The 24,359-nt window shown below is 31.4% G+C and overlaps 1 protein-coding gene across 4 annotated transcripts in view; it reads left to right on the top strand.

Moving 5' to 3' along the window:
* Positions 1-8,610: 8,610 nt before the first annotated feature.
* Positions 8,611-24,359, top strand: part of LOC130896973 (uncharacterized) — a 28,164-nt gene continuing 12,415 nt past the window's right edge. The window contains exons 1-2 of one of the 4 annotated variants that reach the window (XM_057805423.1): positions 8,617-8,739; positions 9,000-9,051. In XM_057805423.1, the coding sequence (XP_057661406.1) occupies positions 9,000-9,051 (52 nt within the window). In that variant the 5' untranslated portion in view covers positions 8,617-8,739. Of the gene's footprint in view, positions 9,052-10,231; positions 10,416-16,610; positions 16,630-24,359 lie in introns of those variants that run through there. The other 3 variants (XM_057805430.1, XM_057805439.1, XM_057805447.1) reach the window with 3 other exon arrangements.

Below are 24,359 nucleotides of genomic sequence, written 5' to 3'. Positions count from 1 at the left end.
AGTATTGTGCAATTATACAAAAATGGTATATTCTAATTTAGTTTTTCATATTTATCTTTTCTAGTGACGTTTCAATTAATATAAATTATAAATTAGCTTATGAGAGATATAAAAATTGCAGGTTATACTTTACTTTTCCTTTTATAGAGAAATTTGTTACATTAATGTATATAAATGCTATAAATCTGCATTTGAGTTGTGGCTATATAATTTGTTAGAATACCTCAAGCAATTTCGGCATTTTCAGTTTGTTGTCTGTAAGAAGTGGAAATAAAACATTGACCTTTGACCTGAAGAGGAAATGCGGTAGCAGTGGGAACAATTTAAACCGATCTGCAATTCACAATATAGCTATTAACATTTTTTACATTTTCTCGAGTTAATTAGGCATTTGTTATCCATTTCTGAATTCCACTTATATTTTTAATAGTTACAAATAATTATAGATAATTTAAATACAAAGTATTATCAGAAATATTCGAATAGATGGAATGGCAACACTCTGGTTCTCCAAAACCTAACAAGTTTCGTGTCCAAAAATCTGCTGGAAAAGTTCTTGCTTTAGTTTTTTGGGATTGCCATGGAGTAATCATGATTGATTTTTTTGGATAAGGGTAGAACAATAACTGGAAATTACTATTCGACATTACTACGGGAAAAAATTAAAGAGAAAAGACGCGGAAAACTATCCGAAAATGTTTTGTTTTAGCAGGACAACGCCCCTGCACACAAATTTTATGTTGCCATGCAAAAAATTCGTGATTTAGGTTTTGAATTACTAGAACACCCCCTTTATTAATCAGATTTGGCTCCGTGCGACAATCATCTCTTTTCTCAACTGAAAAAAGTTTAAAAGGTCGTAAATTTTCTTCGGTAACGAGGAGATAATAAAAGCTGTGAAAGTCTGGTTTGCAGAGCAAGAAAAAAGGTCTAGAGACGTTGCAGGTTCGCTGTAATAAATGTATCCAATTAAAAGGAGAATATGTTGAGTAATAAAATATTTCGACATTGAAATTTTGTTTGGTTCTATCCTAGGCTAAGTTTTTTTAATACATCCTTGTACGTACTTTTTAGGTAAAGATAAAGCTTACAACTAAAATAAACGAACAGTTTATAAGAAATAAGTGGAAATCACGGATTTTGTGACCAATTAGGCTTATGGTATTCAATAGTAATGCTATAAATATTGATCTGGCCATCTAGTCGCAATACTTATGCAATCCACATACGATTTTTGGATCCATTAATTTGAATTCTTCGATGATCAAGTCATCATCAGGTGCTTTTGTTCCTTTCATGTTGACAATAGTATATTTTTTCATAAAATAAGAATGGGTGGACAATATTTTCACATTAAATAAAAGTGGATCGTTGTATATTGTTATTATGCCAATTAGCGCCTACAATTATTTATTTTGTTTTCATGCATCTTTTTTACCGTAACAACCCACCTTTTCTGATTAATCTCTCAATGTATGCTTCAATCATTCTCCCTAATTTTCCGTTTATCTAGTCCTTTTAATAATAGTTAATGACATGCTAATAGGGTGTCAAAATATAATCAAATTGTACTTCATAGTTCATACTTCATCATTAGTTGTAAGATGATTTACTCTCGAGATATATACCCGGTATATTTTGTCGTTTGAGACTCAAGTTATTAAAAGTTCATAGTGACATAGTTCAAAGAGGACTCAACTATATAAAAAGGTGGTGTCGATGGGTAGGGCTAAATGTCAATCTGAACAAGACCTACCTAATTTTGTTCACTAGGAAGAAAAAACTTAACCTGAAGCCCATCAAGCTAGACAGGCAAGTAATCGAGTGTAAAACAGAAGGAAAATATCTGGGACTCATACTAGACAAAAAAAATAATCATGAAAACCTGATGGTGTGCAGAAACTTTTCAGGGAGAAATTGGGGCTGTAACCTAAAGATCCTACGGTGGATGTACACAATCTCTCAAAGGTACAAAGACTGGCTTGCTTATGTGTAGCCGGGGCTATGAAATCTTGATCAAAGCTGAACTAGAAGTGATTCTAAATCTCCCGCCTCTTCACATAGTCCTGGAAAGCGTGGCACAGAAAACATCACATAGATTGTTCAGAGACGGAATCATCAAAGAAAACCCGTTCCTAAATAATTACCAACCCTGGGACATGCCCCAGGACGTTGTATCGAAAAAGTTTAGCTTTGAGTAAAGCTTCAATAATAAACTGTAAAAGCAAGTGGGACCAAAACACTATAAAAGAAATTGAGAGAAATTTATGGATCAAAAACAGCAGATGGAACTAGAATAGGAGTGTACGGGCCCAGAACCAAACATTCCGAAAGTCTGGACTGGGTACCAAGCATTTTTCAAGCAGAAATTCATGCAATTGAAAAATGTTTTTCGGTTCAATTTAGAGAGGATCAATCGCAAACAGGAGATCATCATTCTGCCTGATAGTCAAGCAGCCACTAGAGCTCTGAGCTCCAATAATGCGGCGTGACGGTTTTGTTGCACAGAGGACGAAACCTCTAGTGGGATTGATCGATTAGCTGTAAAAACTGGATCCTCCAGTATTGCAGCAAGAAAGGAGGACACAATAGATCCAAATCCATACATACATAGCGTGTCAGTCATCTCATTATATAGAATATACAAAAGGAGAAATAAAATACGAAAAATATTTGTTTTCAGTCCACTATTATTTTCTTGAAGTAAATAATTTGAAGTGGATCATTCTATTCTAATTATGACGGCTATGACTTTTCGTATTTTTTTATTTCTGAGATTTATTCTTCTATGAAGTGCAGTCATGTGAATAATGATACTTTTAGAATAATTTCGCTCCATCATTATATTTCTTACAAATTATATTTGTGGTATTGTGTACGGTTAAGATAGACGCAGTCATGGCCAGTAAGCTCCTGTAATGCAACAGAAATAAACAAATAAATTATGATGATCCCTTTATATCAGCGGTTTCAATTAACCCTAGCGTTAAGAAATGTTTCCATAAAAAAGAGATCCGAGTCCTTCTCAATGCAATCGAAGCATTCATGCTTCACGAATACAATTTTCTACTGGTTCCAATAAACATTTATTTTTTTGTTCGCGTTTTTTCGAATTCATTATATTACTAATTACTTTGGGAAAACGTTCCCTAATGATTCGAAACCTGGAGTAAAATCTACCCTATCTGCATTTCATTATTGGGGTAATATCAAATTTCTTAACAGAAGTTATGCATTTCAAATAACTTGTTAATATGCTGTAGTTAATTTTATCACATTCAAACATCAAAAAATATATTTACTTCCTCTTTTTAAGGCCGGAAGTATAATATGTGCTCGGAAGATAAGAAGACAACAAAATTCTTTTATGTTTACAATTGGTCTAGAGTTCTGTTGGAATCTCTTTCTTTTATTTATAGGTATTTTACTACCTGAATTTTTCACTTTCCGGTAATTATTCCGTACAGGTACGTTCTAGAGCAATTTGTTTGATTGAAAGGACAACCTTCAACGTTTATATAACTTAATGGAATGTACATAAAATCTTTACTTAAATGTAATTTGCTTTATTTCTTCCACGACGAATTTCAACAATAGAATATAAACATATTTATCCTTACATTGTTTTTATTTCTTTCTCATGTATCTTCATTATATTATCATTATCAGTATATTGTCCTATAGTACTTCGAGACTTAATGCAAAAAATTCGGGAGTAGTTGACGTGAAAATAATGTTGTTACATAAAAAAAAATTTCTCATACGATTCTCGTTTCTGAGTTATAGACATTTAAAGCTGCGAAATCTGAACTTTATTATATTTTCTAAATTATACATTTGACCATTATGAATTTTTAATGGATGATTAATTATGTCCTTGTACTGTGTTTGACGGAATAAATAATTCTACACTACTATCTGAAGGACAGGGGCGGTTTATGCCCAATGGTTAACAATCTGCAACTTTTACAGGGACAACTTGTACAATCTAAAAATAGCAAAAATGAATTTTTCAATCGATTTTTTAACAAAAAGTTACTCTTTGTTTAACTCGATAAAATTGATGGTTTAGAAGATATGTCGATTTTTAGATCATTGTACGTGCCAAGGAAACCGTTCGCCATAAAGAAAATTATCATAAATTGTAATTATTTATTGAAAATTCTTATTGAAATACAATTAAACAACTATTTATTCCGTAAAACACACTACAAGGACATAATTAATCATCAATAAAAAATTGGTAAGTTCTGATTTCGCAACTTTACATGCCTATAAGTCAGATACGAGGAAACAAGTTTAAATAATAGAAAGATCGAGTTAATCGTCTATGGAGATAGAAAAGTATTTTGATTACATTTTTCGGTACCTTAATAAAAAAATGGAAACATTGGAGCAATGCAAAATTTAAAACGCGATGTCGATATTTTAAGATATAAAAAATAGAAATTTTTTTCAAAACCCTTCATTCCGTAATATGCAATAAGAAATTATACATTTTCACATTACACGTTGATACCATGAAATAAAATTTCGAAGCTTTTTGTTATTTTGAGATATAACAAAAAATAATAATTTTTTATTTCAAAGTATAATTGTAAACTCGTCTTAAAACGCCTCTGGTAAGAATACTATAATCTTTAAAAATGTAATATGATTACTTTAGTACTTTGTATAAAGAAACTACAGTTTCCGTATAACAAAATCGAGTCTGAAGAGATAAAAGATTTATGATACTACATATAATATTTCTCAAGCGCACATCTGTTTTTGCAAGTTAGGACATGTTGAAGAGCCATCTCATTCGACTATTAACGGATTTTTAAGATTGCAATTATATCAAGAAATTAGAATAATTACCACAGAAATGTTGAAAAAGTTGTCGAAGAATTCCATCACCGTTTATTTTTCTTTAAGAAAAGAACTGCGCCCAGTTAATTAAATCAAACTTTATTTCGTTCATTGACACGCATCACTGTTTATTGTGCAAATTAAACGACTGGAAGTTGATTTTGATTGCCCATAGAGGAAAGTTCCAAGGGCACAAGCTTGGCCCAACTATGTAGAACTCTGGACCAAGCTTGTAAGCCAGGCTTGGCCCAGTCTTAGTAAAACTCTGCAGTAATAACGAACAAGGAGTTTAGTGTCGAAACTGAATATAAACAAATTGTTGACATCTGAGAAAACCCAAATACAAATTTCAGTTCAAATGGCGATGTTAATAATCAAGGTGAATATAAGGAAAACGTGCCAAGAGTTTCATTCTTACCTGAACTCCTCACCAACTATATTTGTTCTTCTGATAAACTTTTTCTGAATAAAATAATAATTTACTTTATAAATAAATAATTACGTTAACTATATATAAAATATTTTGAGTTCGGTTGGTGATATCTGCCTTCTTTTCTAAACATCCATGATATCAAATTCATTAAAAGCTGCATTGGAACTGAAGTGATAATTTGTCCTTATTGAAAAATATTAAATATATTGGCCTCCCTCTTTTTATAGTTATATAGTATATATTCAATAATCTTGCCAAGAGTATTGTAAAAAATCGTTTATTGGAAACCACCCATGGCTGTCTTCAAGGAATATTATCTAACATGTATAGAGCAATTAGAAATGAGTTAATGTGTATAACAATTTTGACAAAATTCCAGCTATTTCAACTAACTTCCTTTGACTGCGATTGTCCTTTCAATTCCATATTCCGGTAGCATGCTTTTTTATTTGGGTAATGTTCTAGTCAAGTACCAATATTAGTTTTAGATAAACATTATCAGCAATCACCGGAAGTCATGAACCTTTAGCAGAAACTCCGAATACCTGCTACAATAATTTGTCTAGAATCTACCTGTCGTGAACGAACGGAATTTGTTGTTTTCATAATTTGTGGTGACTAAATAGTAATAAAAATGAGTAAGGCAGCATTCCCCTCAAAAAGCGCGTCACGCCTCTAAAAGTGTAAAACAGGACCGGTCCTCACCTGGCCCCGCAATCAATAGAGTAAAACACCTAGACAAGAATAATTCATACATCTTCCTATATGGCTTGTATCGATGTTTTCTCTAATTTCAGAATTCAAATGAGGATATTGACTAATTTAAAAGGATAATTCTAACTAGCGCACTGCTTGATGTAACAAATTTCTTCTATTCAACGTATCGCCATGCAATCCTCATAAGATTCTCTCAAAGATCTAGCGCATTGGTTCCCAAATTTTTTTGTTTCATCGACCATTTAAAAAATTTTGCTGCATCCGGTAGACAGTTACATTACTACCAATTTCCAAATCTCCAAAAAAAGTCAAGATTAAATCTATCCTTGGAAACTTGCGTTGTGGTAGAGTTTCAAACAATTTTCAAAAAAAACGGTTCATTACGAGGATGTATCAATATCTAGTTAGCCTAGACCAGTTCCGTGCATACACAAAATATTGCGTTACCATAGCAACGAACAATAACTTATTAGAAGTGTCAGTTTGACGTCAAAAAAGTAAACCAGAGTTACCCAATACCTTTATTTAAAAGAGTTAAGAGGTAAGCAAATTTACGAGGATATGCTTAATATTCTTGGTGATCAATGTCCTCCGTGAAAAATTGGATTGCAAGCTTCAAAAGAGATAAATTTTCCAATGAAGATTTTGACCGATCGGGAAGGCCAGTTTCTGTGTCAGTTCCCGTAAATATCGATGCAGTTCATGACATGATTTTATCAGACCATCTAATTGGGCTAAAACGGATCTGATCTGAAGCACTGAATATTTCATACGAACGCGTTCATCATTTAGTTCACGTCAATTTGGACATGAGAAAAATTGCTGCAAAATGGATCCCCAAATGTTTGAATGTTGACCAAAAGCGTGCAAGGGTAGAAGCATCGCGTTCTATCTGTGCTCGATTTGAAAACGATGTGGACTTCCTAAACCGAATTGTTACTATGGATGAGACTTGGGTACATTTCTACGATCCAGAAACATAGCAGCATTCGATGGAATGGCAACACTCTGGTTCTCCAAAACCTAACAAGTTTAGAATCCAAAAATCTGCTGAAAAAGTTCTTGCTTCAGTTTTTTGGGATTGCCTTGGAATAATCATGATTGATTTTTTTTGGATAAGGGTAGAACAATAACTGGAAATTACTATTCGACATTACTATGGGAAAAAATTGAAGAGAAAAGACGCGGAAAACTATCCGAAAGTGTTTTGTTTTTGCAGGACAACGCCCCTGCACACAAATCTCATGTTATCATGAAAAAAATTCGTGATTTAGATTGAATTACTAGAACACCCCCCTTATTCACCAGATTTGGCTCCGTGCAACAATCATCTCTTTCCTCAACTGAAAAAGAGTTTGAAAGGTCGTAAACTTTCTTCCAACGAGGAGGTAATAAAAGCTGTGGAGGTCTGGTTTGCAGAGCAAGAAAAAAGGTCTAGAGACGTTGCAGGTTCGCTGTAATAAATGTATCCAATTAAGAGGAGAATATGTTGAATAATAAAATATTTCGACATTGAAATTTTGTTTGGTTCTATAGTAGGCTCAGAATTCTTCAATATATCATCGTATTTGATAATAAAATCAACTAAACAGATTTTTAATGAAATTTTAATTGATTGTGCTGTGAGGACAATCGAAAAAGTAACTCCATCTAACTTTACTTACTATTGAAATCTACAGTGACTCACAGCACAAGCACCAATCAATTCTCACAAATTTTATTTGGAAAATTCCCAAGTGGTGAAAAGAAATATAGTATAAGTTGTTTTGTTGAAGGTATTTATTCAAATATATGAATTATTACACTATTAATTATTATTGTTAGAACAGTGGTTAAGCCTTCAATTTAGTTCTTCACCGGCTTACGATCGTGGAGCCGTATTTTTGACACGCCTCGTCGAGTCCCTCGTAGATCCCTTAAGGAATAACGGATCTAGCGTATAAACAAATTAGGAAAGAAAATCCATCTAGTACTACAACTTACATAACCTAGCTTTGTCTTCGTTTATATACATTACGAAAATTTTTTGCGAACAACCTCTTTATAACGAATTTTCAACTATCAAGAAAAAGTATAAATACCTCTAATTAACGAATTTTGTCAACCAAAAACCTTTATTCATGTCGCGACAGGTTTCGACACGCTTTTATTCGTAAAACAATAATTGTTGTTTGATGGAAAGTGATATAAACACTGCTGCTCGTTACTATTGTTAAATATTCAAGTTGAAATGGCTCAGAAACGTAAAAGGTTTTCCTTATCGGTCACAGAAAAGCGAAACATCATTCACTATGTTGACAAAAATCCTATGACGAAAAAATTAGATATAGCTAATAAGTTCGGGATTCCCGCAATTACGTAATGTTGAGGTGAATAAAACTATTTTTTTACCTCTTTATAACGAATTTTAGACCAACCTAACCTCAACATAACAAACCTCAGTTCAACGAATTACTTGATATAACGAATATTTACTTGTTCCCTTCCGATTTGTTATATAGAGGTTACACTGTAGTTCCTTTCAAAATTAGTAACTGTCAAAAATATGTTTCATCCAGGTAAGTTGTTTCTTCGGCCATGCCGCCTCTGTAAATTGTGAATTCTTGTAGCCATCAGGCAGATAGGAAGTTTTCATTCATAAGCCGCCAGCAGCAGAACACAGTGAGACCACCAGTTACCAGCTCATTCAATTACTACTCGTAAACCAAAAAGCACGATACGTCAAATTTTAGCATAGTGTACGTATAACTATAAACTGTCGGGAATTTTGTATACTGGTAACAGTGCCCTAACCTGCATTCAGAAATTTTTTTACCCACTCACAAGTTGCACATCGTCGGTGTTATAAACATTTTTTTCGTTGTTTTAATTTCTTATTTTGGTGACTGTTCTGTGCGTGATTTTAATAGACTATATAAAATATATATATATATATATATATATATATATATATATATATATATATATATATATATTTATTTTATTATATTCTATCAAGATGATACCTCAAGATATTTTAATGGTTCTTATTCTCTACGTGGTTTCATTGTGTAAGTATTTTATTTTCCTTTTATTTTAATTCAAATAATTCTTTTGATCAATTACAACCTATTTATATATCGACAATTTTAATTTTCAAAACTTTGATATATTTTATAAAATTTATTTTCACGAACCTGATCATCACAGTAACTTGTTTATGAAAAATTTATTATCTATAGTAAAAACGAAATTTCTAAACAGAATGTCAAAGCTTATGGATTGATTTGCTACATAAAATTTTGTTGTTTATAATAATAATTAATGAAAATATTTATTTTTCCCCAAAATAAGAACTATAATAGAAATTTTTTGTTTTCGATTTTGTAAACAATTTATTCGTTACGAATAGTTTTGTATTTCAAACGAACAATTTTTGATAATTCACTCCACTCTATCACAGACATTTCTTAAAAAACTTCAAATACTGCCAATTAGAAACGAGAAATTCGAAATATATAAATTCTCTTCAAATATTATTGATTGATTGATATTCACACCAAATTTCAAATAACTCATTTTACCAAAATCAGCTCGCAACTTAGTATCACCGTATCCGAATCCACTGTATACCATGTAGTTTTTTATAATATATATATATATATATATATATATATATATATATATATATATATATATATATATATACTCCGCATTTTCTTTTAAATATTGAAATAGTTTTGTTAAATGTCATTTTTTCAATTCGAATCAGGAGTAGTCAACCAGTTCAAGACTTTGATAGATTATACAATTAAAAATTAGTGTTTTCATGTCATTTTAGGACGTTCCCAGGGGTGACTTAGTTAAATGCATTTCAATATAAAAAACCATAAATATAATTAAAAAATTTGAGATTCACCGAGCTACTTCTTAAGATAAATAAAAAATAATTACTGTTTACTTTTATTAATAAAAACAGAATTTCGGTAATTTTAATTAAATTAATAACGCGCTATTTAAATACGAGATTTTCTTATTAAAATCATTTAGTTTAGTATTAGTGAAAAACATCTGCCAAAATCTCCAATACTATGACCTTTCTGCATACTTCATTTCTATCTGAGTCTAATCTCACTAGCTTTTCATCCGGTATTATAAAATTACATACGAACTGATATCAATATTGCATTGTTTAAATCCTTGATCTTTGTGAAATATCGAGCATACCGTAATAAATTATATGATAATGAACATTTATTTTCTTGAATAATCCCAAACATAAAACATCTGAAACATGTACATTGGCCAGATTTTTATAATTCTTGATAAAAACAGTGTAAGATCGTTTTATATGTGTGTTGTGACATACCAAACTCAGTTTACCTGTGAACGTATTCAGTGATAAAAATATTGAAGAGGATACGTGAAAGTTTTGGTAAATAAGATACAGGTAGAAGTTTTACGTCAGCAAGCATGTAGTTCAGTGTTATACATTAGGAATATTTTAAATGCGAACCAAGATAGTACGACAGACTTCTAATAAAAAAAATTGTATTACATATAAAGAATTATAAACATAAAATTTGAATAAAACAAATACGAGATACCAAAGTTAATTGAAAACGCGATATTTTGTTATAAAATTAACTAAAATTTATAATGGTATTGAAGGGGGTGATGTAAATCAGTTCAGCTCCAAACCTTTTTTTATTGCTAATGTTTGATGTAGTGCACAATATTTACAGAGTGATTTGGAAAAAAAAACAATAACAAATACGCATCATTTGAATCTATATTTCTCGTTGTACAACCCAATATATTTCAAAATAGCTATCATTTTTCTATAATGTATTTTTTGTAATATATGTTTTTCGTTGTGTGAACTAACATAACAAATCACTCATTTTTTCTGCCAAAAATCGATTTTATTCATAAATGTGATCATTCCAACGCTTCTCTAACTTCTCGAAGCTGTGCTTGATAAAATATTTGTATTTTGTCTCAAAATACACTTTAATTTCAGCAATTTTTCATTTTTGAGATCAACGAATAGCCAGTAGTCACTGGGGGCCAAATCTGGACTATACGGTGGATGAGGAAATGGTTTTGAAAATAATTAAAGTATGGCTGTCATTTTTTTCCGACTAATCGAAATGTCATGAAATTTGACACATAGTCTTTTGAAAGTTGGTTAAACGTCATATGGATTTGACAATGGCAGCGCCATCTGTGTGTCAGTCACAGGACTTACAGAATGATGTAATATATTGTTATGATTTTTCAAATGAATCGAAAATTGTGAACAATAGTCAAGACACATGGAAGTTACAGAGTCTGATAACGAATGTAGGTTTCACATATTTCTTTAATAATAGGAGATGCAAAAAGGATGCGAGAAAGTAAAAAATCTTGTGCTTTTCCGTATGCTAGGGTATCAGTTCCAAGCAAATAAATTTTATTAAGAATTGTTATTAGTAAAGTAAAGCAAAAGTATTCCTAACCTAACCAAAGTAACCTTAGAATATCAATTTCGATTCTATTCACATTTGTAGAGATAAGTCTTATAAATATTCACACACAAGAATTTTCAAGTGCAAACGAAGTTTGTTATATTTGGAACCCGATATGTACAAATGGCGATTTGACGTTACCAAAAATGTGATGTTTTTTAATGCTTTAAATACTGACGTGCTGTGATTTCTTGCTTAGTTCAGATCTTCAGATGTGGATACTTGGCTACAATAAATAAAAGTGGAAAAGCTTTTTTTGTTATTTATAGATTCAACCATTAGTAGGAATCTAATACGAAAATAATAATTTTATTGAAAAAACATTGACAAATTTCAATAGAAAAATCGAGTGTCCATCACAAAAAAAGATATATGGCAATGAATAATGCTATTTGAATTAATTTTCAAAATAACAACAAAATAACAAAACAGTTATGTTCTTAAAACATCACTTGATGTACAACAGTTGCCAACCGTCCTGGATTTTCCTGGATAGTCCCCGGGACGTGGATTGTCCTGAGTTAAGCAGTAAAAATGTTATAGGAGAATTGATGATATGCTACTAAATCGAAATGGCGTTCTTTTTAGTAGCTTACCATAGCGGTCTATTGGAAACCAGTTAGCAAGCGTTCAAATTTGACAGTTCAGGAGAAATGGGGTCAGATTTTCTCCAGTGCTAAAAAATCAAATTTGCAACCAAGTATCCCTCCTTCTAACGCTTAAGTCGAAAGGGTAACAAAGTCCAAGAACCACTGCAGCTTGGATTTAATAAGAGACGAAATTTAGAGATAAGTTGCGCTAATTTTTTGTCAAATTTTAAACCAGATAAGGGCTTGATAAATGGTACGTGTCCCGGATTTCTTTCACCGGGTGTTGGCAACCCTGCTATAAATATTTCTATGGCTCAATTCATAAAATGGAAATACTGTTCAATATATTGTGTATTTGATACTATTTAAGGTAATATTCTTCATATGCCTCACTCAACTTTATTAGGACGTTCTGTGTTCCCATTAAAAACCGGTTAATAAATGAAATAAATATGGAGCCAATGATAAAATCGATCACACGGGAAAATTCATTAAAAAATTCACAACATGACAACTAGATATATATAAAAATATAACTAATGCAATATTTCAAATATTAGTTGGAAACGTGAATTATTTCCTAATAATAAAATATTTAATATAATTGGATGGAATTTAGCTTCATCCAACGAAATACATAATATTTTTTGACAAATACGAGGTGTTATTGAAAAAAAAAGCAAAGAAATTTTTGTAGCAGCAATAATTAGTTATTATATGTTTTATTACCCTGACCACTTTGATTTGTGGTACAGAATATTAAAGAAAAAACATTTTTGAAGCAATCTATCGCTTAAATTTTTAAATAGAAATGTGGGTGTTGTAATACATTATTTGAAAGGTCTTTTAAATACCTATTCAGCCATATCAATATGTCGGAGTAATTGATGTTTGTATTTATTTGGAACATTAATAAATTTTCAGCATTACAATGAATTGTATTGTTCATTAAATATAAAGAAAACTAAATTAAGTACTGAAATTGTTTACCTTCAGTTTAAATACAATGAGAAACACCTGTCGCGGATTCTTCTCGAATCTTATCTGCGGAGTATTTGTACAACCTCAAAACATGTACTTTTTTTGAGTTCAATGATATTTTTGATCTATTTTGGTTTAGTCCACTTTTCAAGTATCAAGACCACAAAATATCAGTGAACTCAAAAAAAAAATACATCTTGAGGTTTCACAAATAACTCCGCAGATAAGATTCGAGAAGAACCCGCGACAGGTGTTTCTCATTGTATTTAAGCTGAAGTTAGGCTTCTCTTTGTACTTAATGAATAATAAAATTCATCGTAATAATGAAAATTTATTAATGTTTCAAATAAATACAAACATCAATTACTCCGACATATTGATATGGCTGAATAGGTATTTGAAAGATCTTTTCAAATATTGTATGCTCATATAGATGACGTCATCACACTCAAATAGATGACGTCAAAAATAAAAAGGTATCCTTATAAATAGTCTGTATAAAAATAAAACACGGACGGATTCCAAGATTTTTCCTTGAAGTCACCGGTTTATGATATTATTTCGACATTAATTGACTTATCACAGATATAAAATGTAATATCTAATCTACTTTGATTGTATAAGCTCAAAATTTTTGTTCTTCCCCCTTCAGTAACTAATGAAATTATAAACTAATATGAAACTTGTAATATGTATATAAACAAAAATTCGAATAGTGCAAACACAAAAGTATCAATAGCCACTTAGTTGTGACTCTTGGTTCATTGTTGACTATGACGTCAGGGTAATTATATATTTCGTAGTTTACACTTGACAAGAAATATACTTTTCATATCAGCAGAAGTAAGAAAACACCGCATCTCTATTCAATTCAAGTATTAGAATTCGACAAATTTCAAGAAAAAACTGTAACCAAGATAAAGTGTAAGCCTATCCTATATAGAATAACATTTTTAACAACTTTGCGGAATGTGTGAATTCTGATGACGCAGACAAGATCTGGGAAACAATTGTATATATATATATATATATATATATATATATATATATATATATATATATATATATATATATATATATATATATATTTGATAGAATAGAAAGGAATTGTAGTTTCATGTTTAATTTGCATCAATTAAACTCGACATTAAATATTAGGTTCAAAAACATCTCATATTTTCTTTAAAAATTGGTTTTAATTCAAGTTAATTAAATTTTAGTGCACGAAATTTTCCCACCCAATTTGCAATTTAATGAGAACTTCTTTTAATCAGTATTGCTTGGGACAAGTTAATGAAATGATAAATGTATTAAGGAAGTATTAGCAATTAAAGCTTTAGTATAATTATGGAATATTTTTAAATATATAAGGCTTTGAAATATAATATAACACATCTAAACTCGAATTCTAACTGCCATAGATAATTCAATGCCCATGATTACCGGCAAACATAATTATTCTGTGATCTATATTATAATAGATCTTTTTAAATAGCTGTCATTTGAAAACAAATATGGCTGATGGACGTTTAATCTGCCAATCTCATTTGAATCAAACTATGTCTACGATTTTGCGCGTGGATAAAGTGTGGAAGAAAATCTGAAAGGGATGCTGTCAGTTTTTTTTAATTACGTCATTAAACATAAACAGAACCTTAACGAGCTGTCCAAGGAACGTAGAAAACGATCTAGATGATATGAAAAGAGTAGATTTAGATTTAGATTTTAACTAGATACAGCAGTCCAGCCTCTGCTTCTTTCATTTCAGAGAAACCCATGCATCTGGTGGATTCATTAAACCTCGATAAAGCTCTCAGTTTAAATGTAGAAAATGTAATTATCTTAGAGTATATCATATTCGTAGTTCCAAGAGTAAAAATCTTTATACAATAATTAATTCTGTCTTTGTGAATAGTTCCCGGGAAAGAATCTCCTTCTTTTCTGTCCGTAGTCTCAACCCTAATTGCGCAGAATTTAATTAAATGTTATCTTTTTATAACAGAATATCTTTAGTTTTTACTAGAAAAGACTGAAACTTCATGTACAAGTAAAGAAAATGTTCAAGGAGAATTTCCATGTGGATGTACTCAAAAAGTGCAGACAGATTTATCATCAGAAACCATATCCGATGCTTTTACTAACTTATCTTGTATCACTGTATTATTAAGACATTAATAAAATTACGTTAAAATCTGGATTACCAGGATTTGGAATATAGTTGTGGGAAATAAACACAAAAAGCCATAACTAGTTATGTCGAAACAAATAATATTGTCTTAAAAATAAATTTTAGGTATTGGAGATCGCAATATCACACTGAAAAAGTAGCAAAACTCAGTTCAAATAGCATTAAACAAGTTATTTTGTCGTCTAGCGCGTCTATTAGTATTGCGCAAGTGATAGTTCTGGATTACCCTATAGAGTTATACAGTGTCACCAACTACTCAAAAACTAGATTTCAGAATTGTTCAACTATTTAGTATTTATCACTGTCACTGTAAAAATAAACGTGTGTATTTAGTAATCTTATTATAATTAAATAAACACTTTAAACAGTTGTTGTTGAATTTATAAAGTGGGATTTAAAAAAACTGTTTTTTATTTCCCCTCCAAATTTGGGAAAAAAATAGTTTGTGTCGCTGACTGTTGCATAACTTATCTATTTATTTATAGATTTTCGTTATTTAAACAGAAAATGTTGTAAGAAAATGCAGTCATCAATTTGACTTGCGGTCTTGTTTATATGAATACAAAGTAATTATTGTATGTAAAACTGATAAAACTATTTACTTGTACTATTGTAAGTAGTAATCGAATTTTTATCTATGAATTTATTGATGTTTCAAAGAGAAATTCTCTGGAGATTTTCTTATCAAGTGGTATTCCTCGAGATCCTTTACGTGTTCGGTGTATAGCCGGATGCAACATGGCGAAGAATCTTGACAAGAACGGAAATTATTTTTAAAACAGGATCCGGGGCAACTTTAACAGGTGTCTCTTAGGGCTCTCGACATTTTACAGTACCTCCTTTTCATTTAAATTGTGTATATATACGGGGTATGCAATTTTTGCAAATTGAAAATACTATTTCAAGTATTTAACAAGCCAGGAATATGTTGAACAATAGTTTTTCAAACTGCTTTCGTAATTTCGTAACGATTCCTAACAACATCGCTTTTTTAGATAAAATTTTGATTATCGCAACATAGGAATTATTCAATCGAATGTTATTTCTAATTACTATAAATATGTATTGACAAATAGGGCTGTAATATGAATAAACAAATGATTACGAGTTACGTTTTGGCACATTTTCGAAATGAGATAACCTTAGACTTAGATAACCCCGACCGAAGTCAGCAGTAAAATTGATTAAGATAGTAGATAGTGCCCGATAATTATACGTTAAAAATATGGATTCAGTAATTACCTACTTTGGAAGCAATCGTCGACCGCCGCTGGCGGTACGATATACTGAAAAAGGGTTTCAGGAGTACCGCAGCACTGTAATAATATTTAGGAAGATGCCGCATGCAATTATCGGTTAATTTACTATGATTTCGAACAGGTAGATATAATTCAGGTAAATTGGGATCTGCCTGAAAACTTTTTTATGTATTTCGGCATCTTACAATTTACAGGGTGGTTTTGCAATATTCTAAATTAGCGATACGAAAATAATTTATTTAGAATTATAATTTTTTTTTACTTTCTCAACTTTCATTACAAATTAACATTTAACAAGCTTTTTGCATATTTTAAGCATTCTATTAATTTTTTTCCTCATTTTTATTACTTACAATGCAACAAATTTTCTCAGCTTGGCATCATAATTTTTCATTTTATCATACTCAATGCGATATAAGTTGGGTGGTATTTGTGGCAGTTTTTTTACTATTATCTTATTATTAAAACATATTATTATATGTCTAGTAGGTATTATGCATACTGATGCAGCCTTTTTGCACAGAAAATAAAGAATAATCTGTCAGTACTCATATTTTTATGTTAACCTCAAAATATCGAATGTGTGCAGCGAGCGCACGGTGGCTCGAGCGCACGGAGTATATAGGAGGGTGTATCGAGCGAACATTTGCAGGTATAAAGACGGTATTTTATACCTAACCTAACCAAAAAATAATTTTTTCTATCAATATTTGTTCAACATTCGCTCATTTTGGAAAATATTAGATGTTGCTGATGGTTTTTCGTTTCTTTTCTTAATGATATTATTCCAAATTACGTATGTTTGCCCATCTTTAGGACTCATTTCGAAATATCAAATTTTCTTGTGCGCTAGATGCACGAAATCTTTTCTAAATAAATAAATAAATTTTCTTACGTACAACCCAGTCTATTACTAATTGCTTGTGTAACTTTCTGGCACGATTAAATGATATACACATGTGATAAAACTAAATTATTCAAAATGATTTTTTCACATTAAAACGATGAAATTTGAAAAAGTTGCGGCATTATTTGAAGTGTGCCGATACAAAAAAGAAGTTTAAATCCTTATTATGAAAAATCCACCACCTGTGGTATCCATAGAAACCCAATGTTTGGAATGCTATTGAGAAACAGGAAGCTACAGAATCTCGAATAAAAAATACTCGGATAACTAATCTTTTTCACCTTGTATTTCGCCTGTGATCGCCGGAGGCTGCCAGCCAGGGGTACCAACTGAACGGCTACCTAATCTTCAATACCTATTTATTTTAATGGGTATCTTAAGTCAGTCAGGTGCACGGTATACACACAGTTTCCATATTATAATGACGCTGAGGAATTTATACCGAGAATGTATCTGCAGTTTTAAATAAAATAGTTTCGAATATGAGTGATGGGTGTTGCCGAGACACAGACACAAATTATATTAATACCCGACGTCTTATTAGCATAATGTTTAGTCACCGATTATCTGAATTTATTTTGAAATAACTGTTAATTGAAATTCTTTTTAACTACAGCTAGTAAATATACAGGGTATAAGAACAGACCCACAGAAGAGAAGATTAACTTATTTTCGATACCATTGAGGATCAACGACATATTAAAACTTTATCTAGTCAATGAACTATTCAACGTAATTTACTTCATCCTTAACATACCCAAAAAGTACAAAATTTGGGTATGGAAGTGAATTTCTGTCAATTCATTTTACCTCACTTTCAAAAGAAAACTTTTTAATTCAATTATCAACGGGCAGATAAAGAAATATTTAACGTAATTATCTTCATAGGATGATTCGATTGACTTCTACTTACCATTACTCAATGTCCGTAACACTCCCATGCAATGTAGCAAATTTGTTGATTTTAAGTGAAAAGGTTAGAAAAAATTAATTTTTTACGAAATTATAAGGCGTAGTTTGATGTCCTATAACTCCTCATGGATACATCTTTGTATAGACATAAATTGTTATATTTTGGTTTCGCCTATATGCCTCTGCTCTGCCTCGACTCTTTTGCGGAACACTCTGTATATAATCTCGTAAATAGTTTATATTTTAATCTTAACGAGTGATGTGTTTTTTATTAAGAAACTTTTTTTAACGTTTCGGGCTATGCAGGGCGGCAATGAGACGAGCCAGTGCCGTCTCCATGGTGGCGAAGGGAGACAGTAACAAAGCCTACAAAATAAAACGAGTCTGCGGGGCGATTTTTGTTGACGGCATACGCGACGGACAGCTCGTGACGATGCCTTAATAAAGATTGGAAACAGTTAATATCGGCTCTTGAAGCTATGAAAAGTGACTCTTCCCCACAAAAAGTTTTGGTTAAAAATGAACCTCTGGGGCTATTGGCTCAACTAAATTGTCTAGAAACGGACATATTTTCAGACTTCTCGGAATTTGGTTTAAAATCATTTTATATAGTTTCTAAATTAAGATGTCGACGCAGATGTAGATGTTTCCAGGCTCTAGGAGTCTTACGAGGATATAAAGAAAAATCTTAGCCTACTATAGAATCAAACAAAATTTCAATGTCAAAATATTTTATTACCCAACATATTCTCCTCTTAGTTGGATACATTTATTACAGCGAACCTTTTTTTCAGTTGATGAAAGATATGATAGTCGGACGGAGTCAAATCTGGTGAATAAGGGAGGTGTTCTAGTAATTAAAACCCTAAATAACGAATTTTTTGCATGGCAAATAGTAATGTCGAATAGTAATCTCCAGTTGTTGTTCTACCCTTATCCAAAAAATCAATCATGATTTCTCCATGGCAATCCCAAAAACACTGAAGCAAGAACTTTATCAGCAGATTTTTGGACACGAAACTTCTTAGGTCTTGGAGAACCAGAGTGTTACCATTCCATCTATTGTTGCTTTGTTTCTGGATCGTAGAAATGTACCCAAGTCTCATCCACAGTAAAAATTCGGCTTAAGAAGTATACATCGTTTTCAAATCGAGCATAGATTGAACGCGATGCTTCTACATTTGCACGTTTTTGGTCAACATTCAAACATTTGGGGATCCATTTTGCAGCAATTTTTCTCATGTCCAAATTGACGTGAACTATATGATGAACGACGCATTCGTATGAAATATTCAGTGCTTCAAATCAGATCCGTTTTAGCCCAATTCGACGATCTGATAAAATTATGTCATGAACTGCATCGATATTTTCGGGGAGTGACATAGAAACTGGTCTTAACGATCATCATCTTCATTGGAAAATTTACCTCTTTTGAAGCTAGCAGTTCAATTTTTCACGGTCGGATCCGAAGAACATTGATCACCAAGGGTATTAAGCATATCTTCGTAAATTTCCTTACCTCTTAACCCTTTTAAATACAGTTTTAAATACAATTTTTCGATTTTAACAAGTTCGATGGACATCTTTTTTCTTTTAATTTATTGCGTAACTCTGGTTGAAGAATCTGGTAGAAGAAAATGCTTAGAAGAGTACAGAAGTAGAATGTCTCTTTATGAGCCGTCCTTGGCCTTCAGATAGTAGTGTAGAATTATTTATTCCGTCAAATACACTGCAAGGACATAATTAATCATCTTTTTAAAATTCATAATGTTCGAATGTCTAATTTAGAAAATATAATTAAATATAAGTTCTGATTTCGCAACTTTAAATGCCTAATTCGGAAACCCGTATATTTGAGACCTAAAACCAATCATTTTTTGTAATTTTATCTTTTGTTCATTGTCCAAAGCCATCATCCACTGAGTATTTCTGTTTTTTTATGACTTTTTTGGTTAGTTTTATATTCAAGAAATTCAAACGCAAATTCAAATTGCAATAATTAAATTCTATCATTTAATGACGAATATGGTAAACGAGTTTAATAATAATTACTGAAATTTTTTATGTTCCGCTTTTATGAGTCAAAAATTGTAAAACATTTTCGGCCACAGCCGAAATTCTCACGGCTAGTTTAATTTAAATTTCCTCTATTCTGAAACCGACAAGGGACTGTCGTTTTCGGTCGCAGAATTTAATAGAATCACATTCCGTATCTAGATTCAACATTAACATTAAATTTTTCGTTATATTTCATTATAAATATCTTTTATCTTACCATCTATTTAAATAAAAGAAAATACTGAACATGTTTATTGGTGTTTGATGTAACGAATATGGGAGCTTTGAATTTATAAAACGATAAGTAACGGGAGAAAATGCGTGCGATAAAACTGTGATTTTCGTGATTTTCGTTTGAGAAACGTCGGAAAACGTTGTGATAAAGATGTCATGGTCCGCCGCTCCAGAAGTCACCGACCGGTCTACGCGGTGGACCCTGGCAGAAACATAACCGCACACCAATCTCCATTACTGTAACCATTTTTTACAGATCACATATTGAATATTTGATTTTTCGTTACATATTATACTTTTTCACATATTCAACACTTTATACAGAGTGGAACATATACCTGGAAACGCTTATATGTCTCAGTAGCTACTAGTTCCAAGTTAAAAATTTTGATGGTGATTTTTTTGCATTGCCTTCAAGTTTCGCTCAGTAACTATCTTGATAAAACAATAACGGTAGATCATAACGCATCATTACTTCATAAACTAAATACACGGATTGTGTTTGAAAAAGAAAAAATTGGTTTTCAATGGAAAAAATCAAAGAATTTTACTCTTGGTTGAGTATAGACCGTACGAAATTGGTTTTTAGAACAAAGATTTCCATTAAACGATAAAGTTAGAGACGAAAATAATTATTTCGAATGATTTTTAGAGTTTGAAAAAGCAGCGCTAAAAAAATTTATATCTAATTTATTTGTTAGATTGAAAACCATTCAGTCAACCCTCGTATTTTTCTCGTAAGTAATATGTCTATTACGTGGTATGAGGACAAACATTTGGTCGTCTGTCCTCAAACAAGATTGGATGTAATAAACGAAGAGCGCAAGAACTAAATGTCATCTTTAATTACATCATTATGAGACCACCTGTCTACACAAGCAAGGCTAAAATAGTTTTAAATAAACCTTAGGAGTCAATGAAAACTACTAAAAAGTTATAGTCTCCTTATTAATCTAATAAATGCGTGCAAATTGGCCGTTTCTGTAGTTGATAAATAATTTGTTCCTTTTTATCTTTATAATGAATATATATTCAGTGGCGAGTGGATTTTGCGGAAGGGGGCATTAAGAGATTATGAGTGAGCTGTGATTGGTTAATACGTAATTTTGCCACAATAATTTTCACCCTTCTATAAAATCAAGTAGATATAATAGATTGATTTCCAGGAAAAGAAATTCGTTTTCAGTTACAGGAATTCCTATATGAGAATGAATCCAAGTAATAATTTTGCTATATAGAGAGAAAGTATATTTTATTGTCAAAAAATTTGTAGACAAAAGCTTGTAAAAACTAAAAAACAAATATAGAAATAACTAAATAAAAGGGGGGAAATGCGGGAAAAGATGATATCGCTTTGATTTCAATTGGCAAGTGATTGTGCATTTTCTTGCATTGTAAAATATTGAGCCCTGAACTGATTCTGAACGTGGAGTAAGTAGATAAAGGTCGTGTTCCGCGTTTCTAACTGGAAGGAAGGAAGAGTCAGAATTTGTAATCTTTCAAAGAAATCTTTGCTGTTGAGTCCGCGAAAATATCTAACAGCTTTCTTTTGTAGTTAGAAGATTCGCTCAAATTGAGTCACACCATACATACCCCAGAAGGTAAAGGCATATCGAAGACGCGACCCAATAAGTTCAAAATAAACTGTTATAGAAATGAATAAATTTAGTTCTTTGAAAACTGATCTTAGAGCAAAATAGGAAGAACCTAATTGTTTAGATAACACCCATTTCAAGGAATTTTCCGCAACAAGCTCTACAGATTGAAGACGTCGATGGTGGTGTTATTTAATAAAGAAGGCAGTAATGTATTTTTATATGATGAAACTTTGTTTGAGACAGAAAAGATTAGAATCGCACCATGATTTAATGGTGATTAGATCACTAGATATGATGTCGTGAAATGAGGGTTGCTCCAAGAGAAACTAGTTCGTCTGCAAATAGACATATTTTATCACTGATGTCGTTTATAAACAGAAATAACAAAATAGGGTCTAGTACTGAACCTTGGGGCACTCCACCTTCTCTTGGCTTGCAAGAAGACATCGTTTTATCAACCCTCACAAGCTGATTTCTGTGGGTAAGGTATGACTTAAAGCATGCGACAGGTATTCCTCTGAAACCGTAGTTAATTAAAATATTATGATTAACACAATCGAAAGCCTTAGAAAAATCACCAAAAGTTGTTGCACTGGATTGATGATAGGCTTTAAAAAATCCCAAACTGATAGATAGTAGGTAAGCATTTCATATTTCATTTAATCAATTAAATTAACTAATCAAATTGATTAAAACAAATGATGATGTTTCTTTCATATTTAAAATGATTGCTGGGGATCACAATAGACTCATAATTTCTCATAAATATTATGTTAATAATATCTCCTTTATAATTCTACATACTTTTTGAATACATGACTAGTGTCATCTATATTTGATTAATGACGCAATGTAGATAAATAAAAAAACGAAAGGAAATTGCCATGTTCTATCATCTAACTGATAGGTATAAAAAAGTAAAAAACGATTTTAAATCTAAAATCTTTCCTAACTTAACCTATAAAGCCGCTTAATTAAAACTTATCTTTCTAAACCATATCAATCTTCATCTCAGAAGAGTTCTTAACAGAACCGGCTCTACATGATTTATTAATTTCTTAAATAAATTTCTTGTATTTGAGTGAATGATATAAACGTTGGTTGATTCAGTTAAATACTCGATATCAATCATGATTTTTTTGTTTTCAAAAAGGAAAACATTTTTAAATGATAAAACACGCGGTTAAGCAGTAGGGAGACGTGAATGAAGATTTACATGTAACAAACAATCTAGAAAACTTGTGTTTGGGTCGTACAAGATGACCCTCTAAATAAATTGTCTTCTTTAGGCCAACGTAAAACGTTAATTAACCTCAATACAAGAGAAAAACAGATTAAAATGGACTAGACATTATAGGAATAGGGAGCGTTGAGTCTCCTTTTGAGGTCGGTGTAGAGTCTTCTATGAAAAAATTACCAGAAACGAAAAGTTCATTTCTGGTGTCCGTTATGTATTGTATCAAAGTAGGCACAACTGCTCTCTACGCCCAAATAGAATTTAGCGCAAAATTCTCTACTTTTGATCCTCCAATAAATTACCATTAGCAGCAATAAGAATTTAAGTATTTATATTATCTCAAAGCCGTCTCTGAGTTCACTTCCTAAAGGCATTTACTTCTTGAATGTCCAATTAAATGTAAGTAATCAATTTTATGATAATGACCATGACTCTTTGATTTTTTAATACTTGCCGACAAAGTTACAAATAAAAAGATTTTTAATGAATTGGTAAAAAAATATTAAAACTGCAGCCAAGTATAATGCGTTAGTATTCGGAACGTTAAATAGTGCACCTTGAGAACATCCTTTTTATTCATTAGATATAAATTATCATTACCAGAAAAAAATAAAGACCGAGAGGTGTTTCGAAGGTTGAATTCAGTGGAAATAATGACAATAAAAAATAAATAAACAACAACATTGAAACACATTCACAGGACAAAGCGTTAACCGAAGAAGATCCGGAATAGCCCCAGCTACTCGGTAGTTTCCTTGGAACATATTTTATTGCATGGAAAAAACATTTTCATTTATAATTTGCATTTAGATCTAAATAATACAAATTTATCAATATACAAGTTGTCCAGAAAAGGTATCGGGTATTTGTAAGTTCAAGAAAACAAAAAATATTTATAAGCAATA

The sequence above is a fragment of the Diorhabda carinulata genome, chromosome 1 (assembly GCF_026250575.1).
Source record: "Diorhabda carinulata isolate Delta chromosome 1, icDioCari1.1, whole genome shotgun sequence".
Taxonomy (NCBI): Eukaryota; Metazoa; Arthropoda; class Insecta; order Coleoptera; family Chrysomelidae; genus Diorhabda; species Diorhabda carinulata.
The sequence above is the reverse complement of the archived record's forward strand: the minus strand, read 5'-3'. Positions and strand labels throughout refer to the sequence as shown.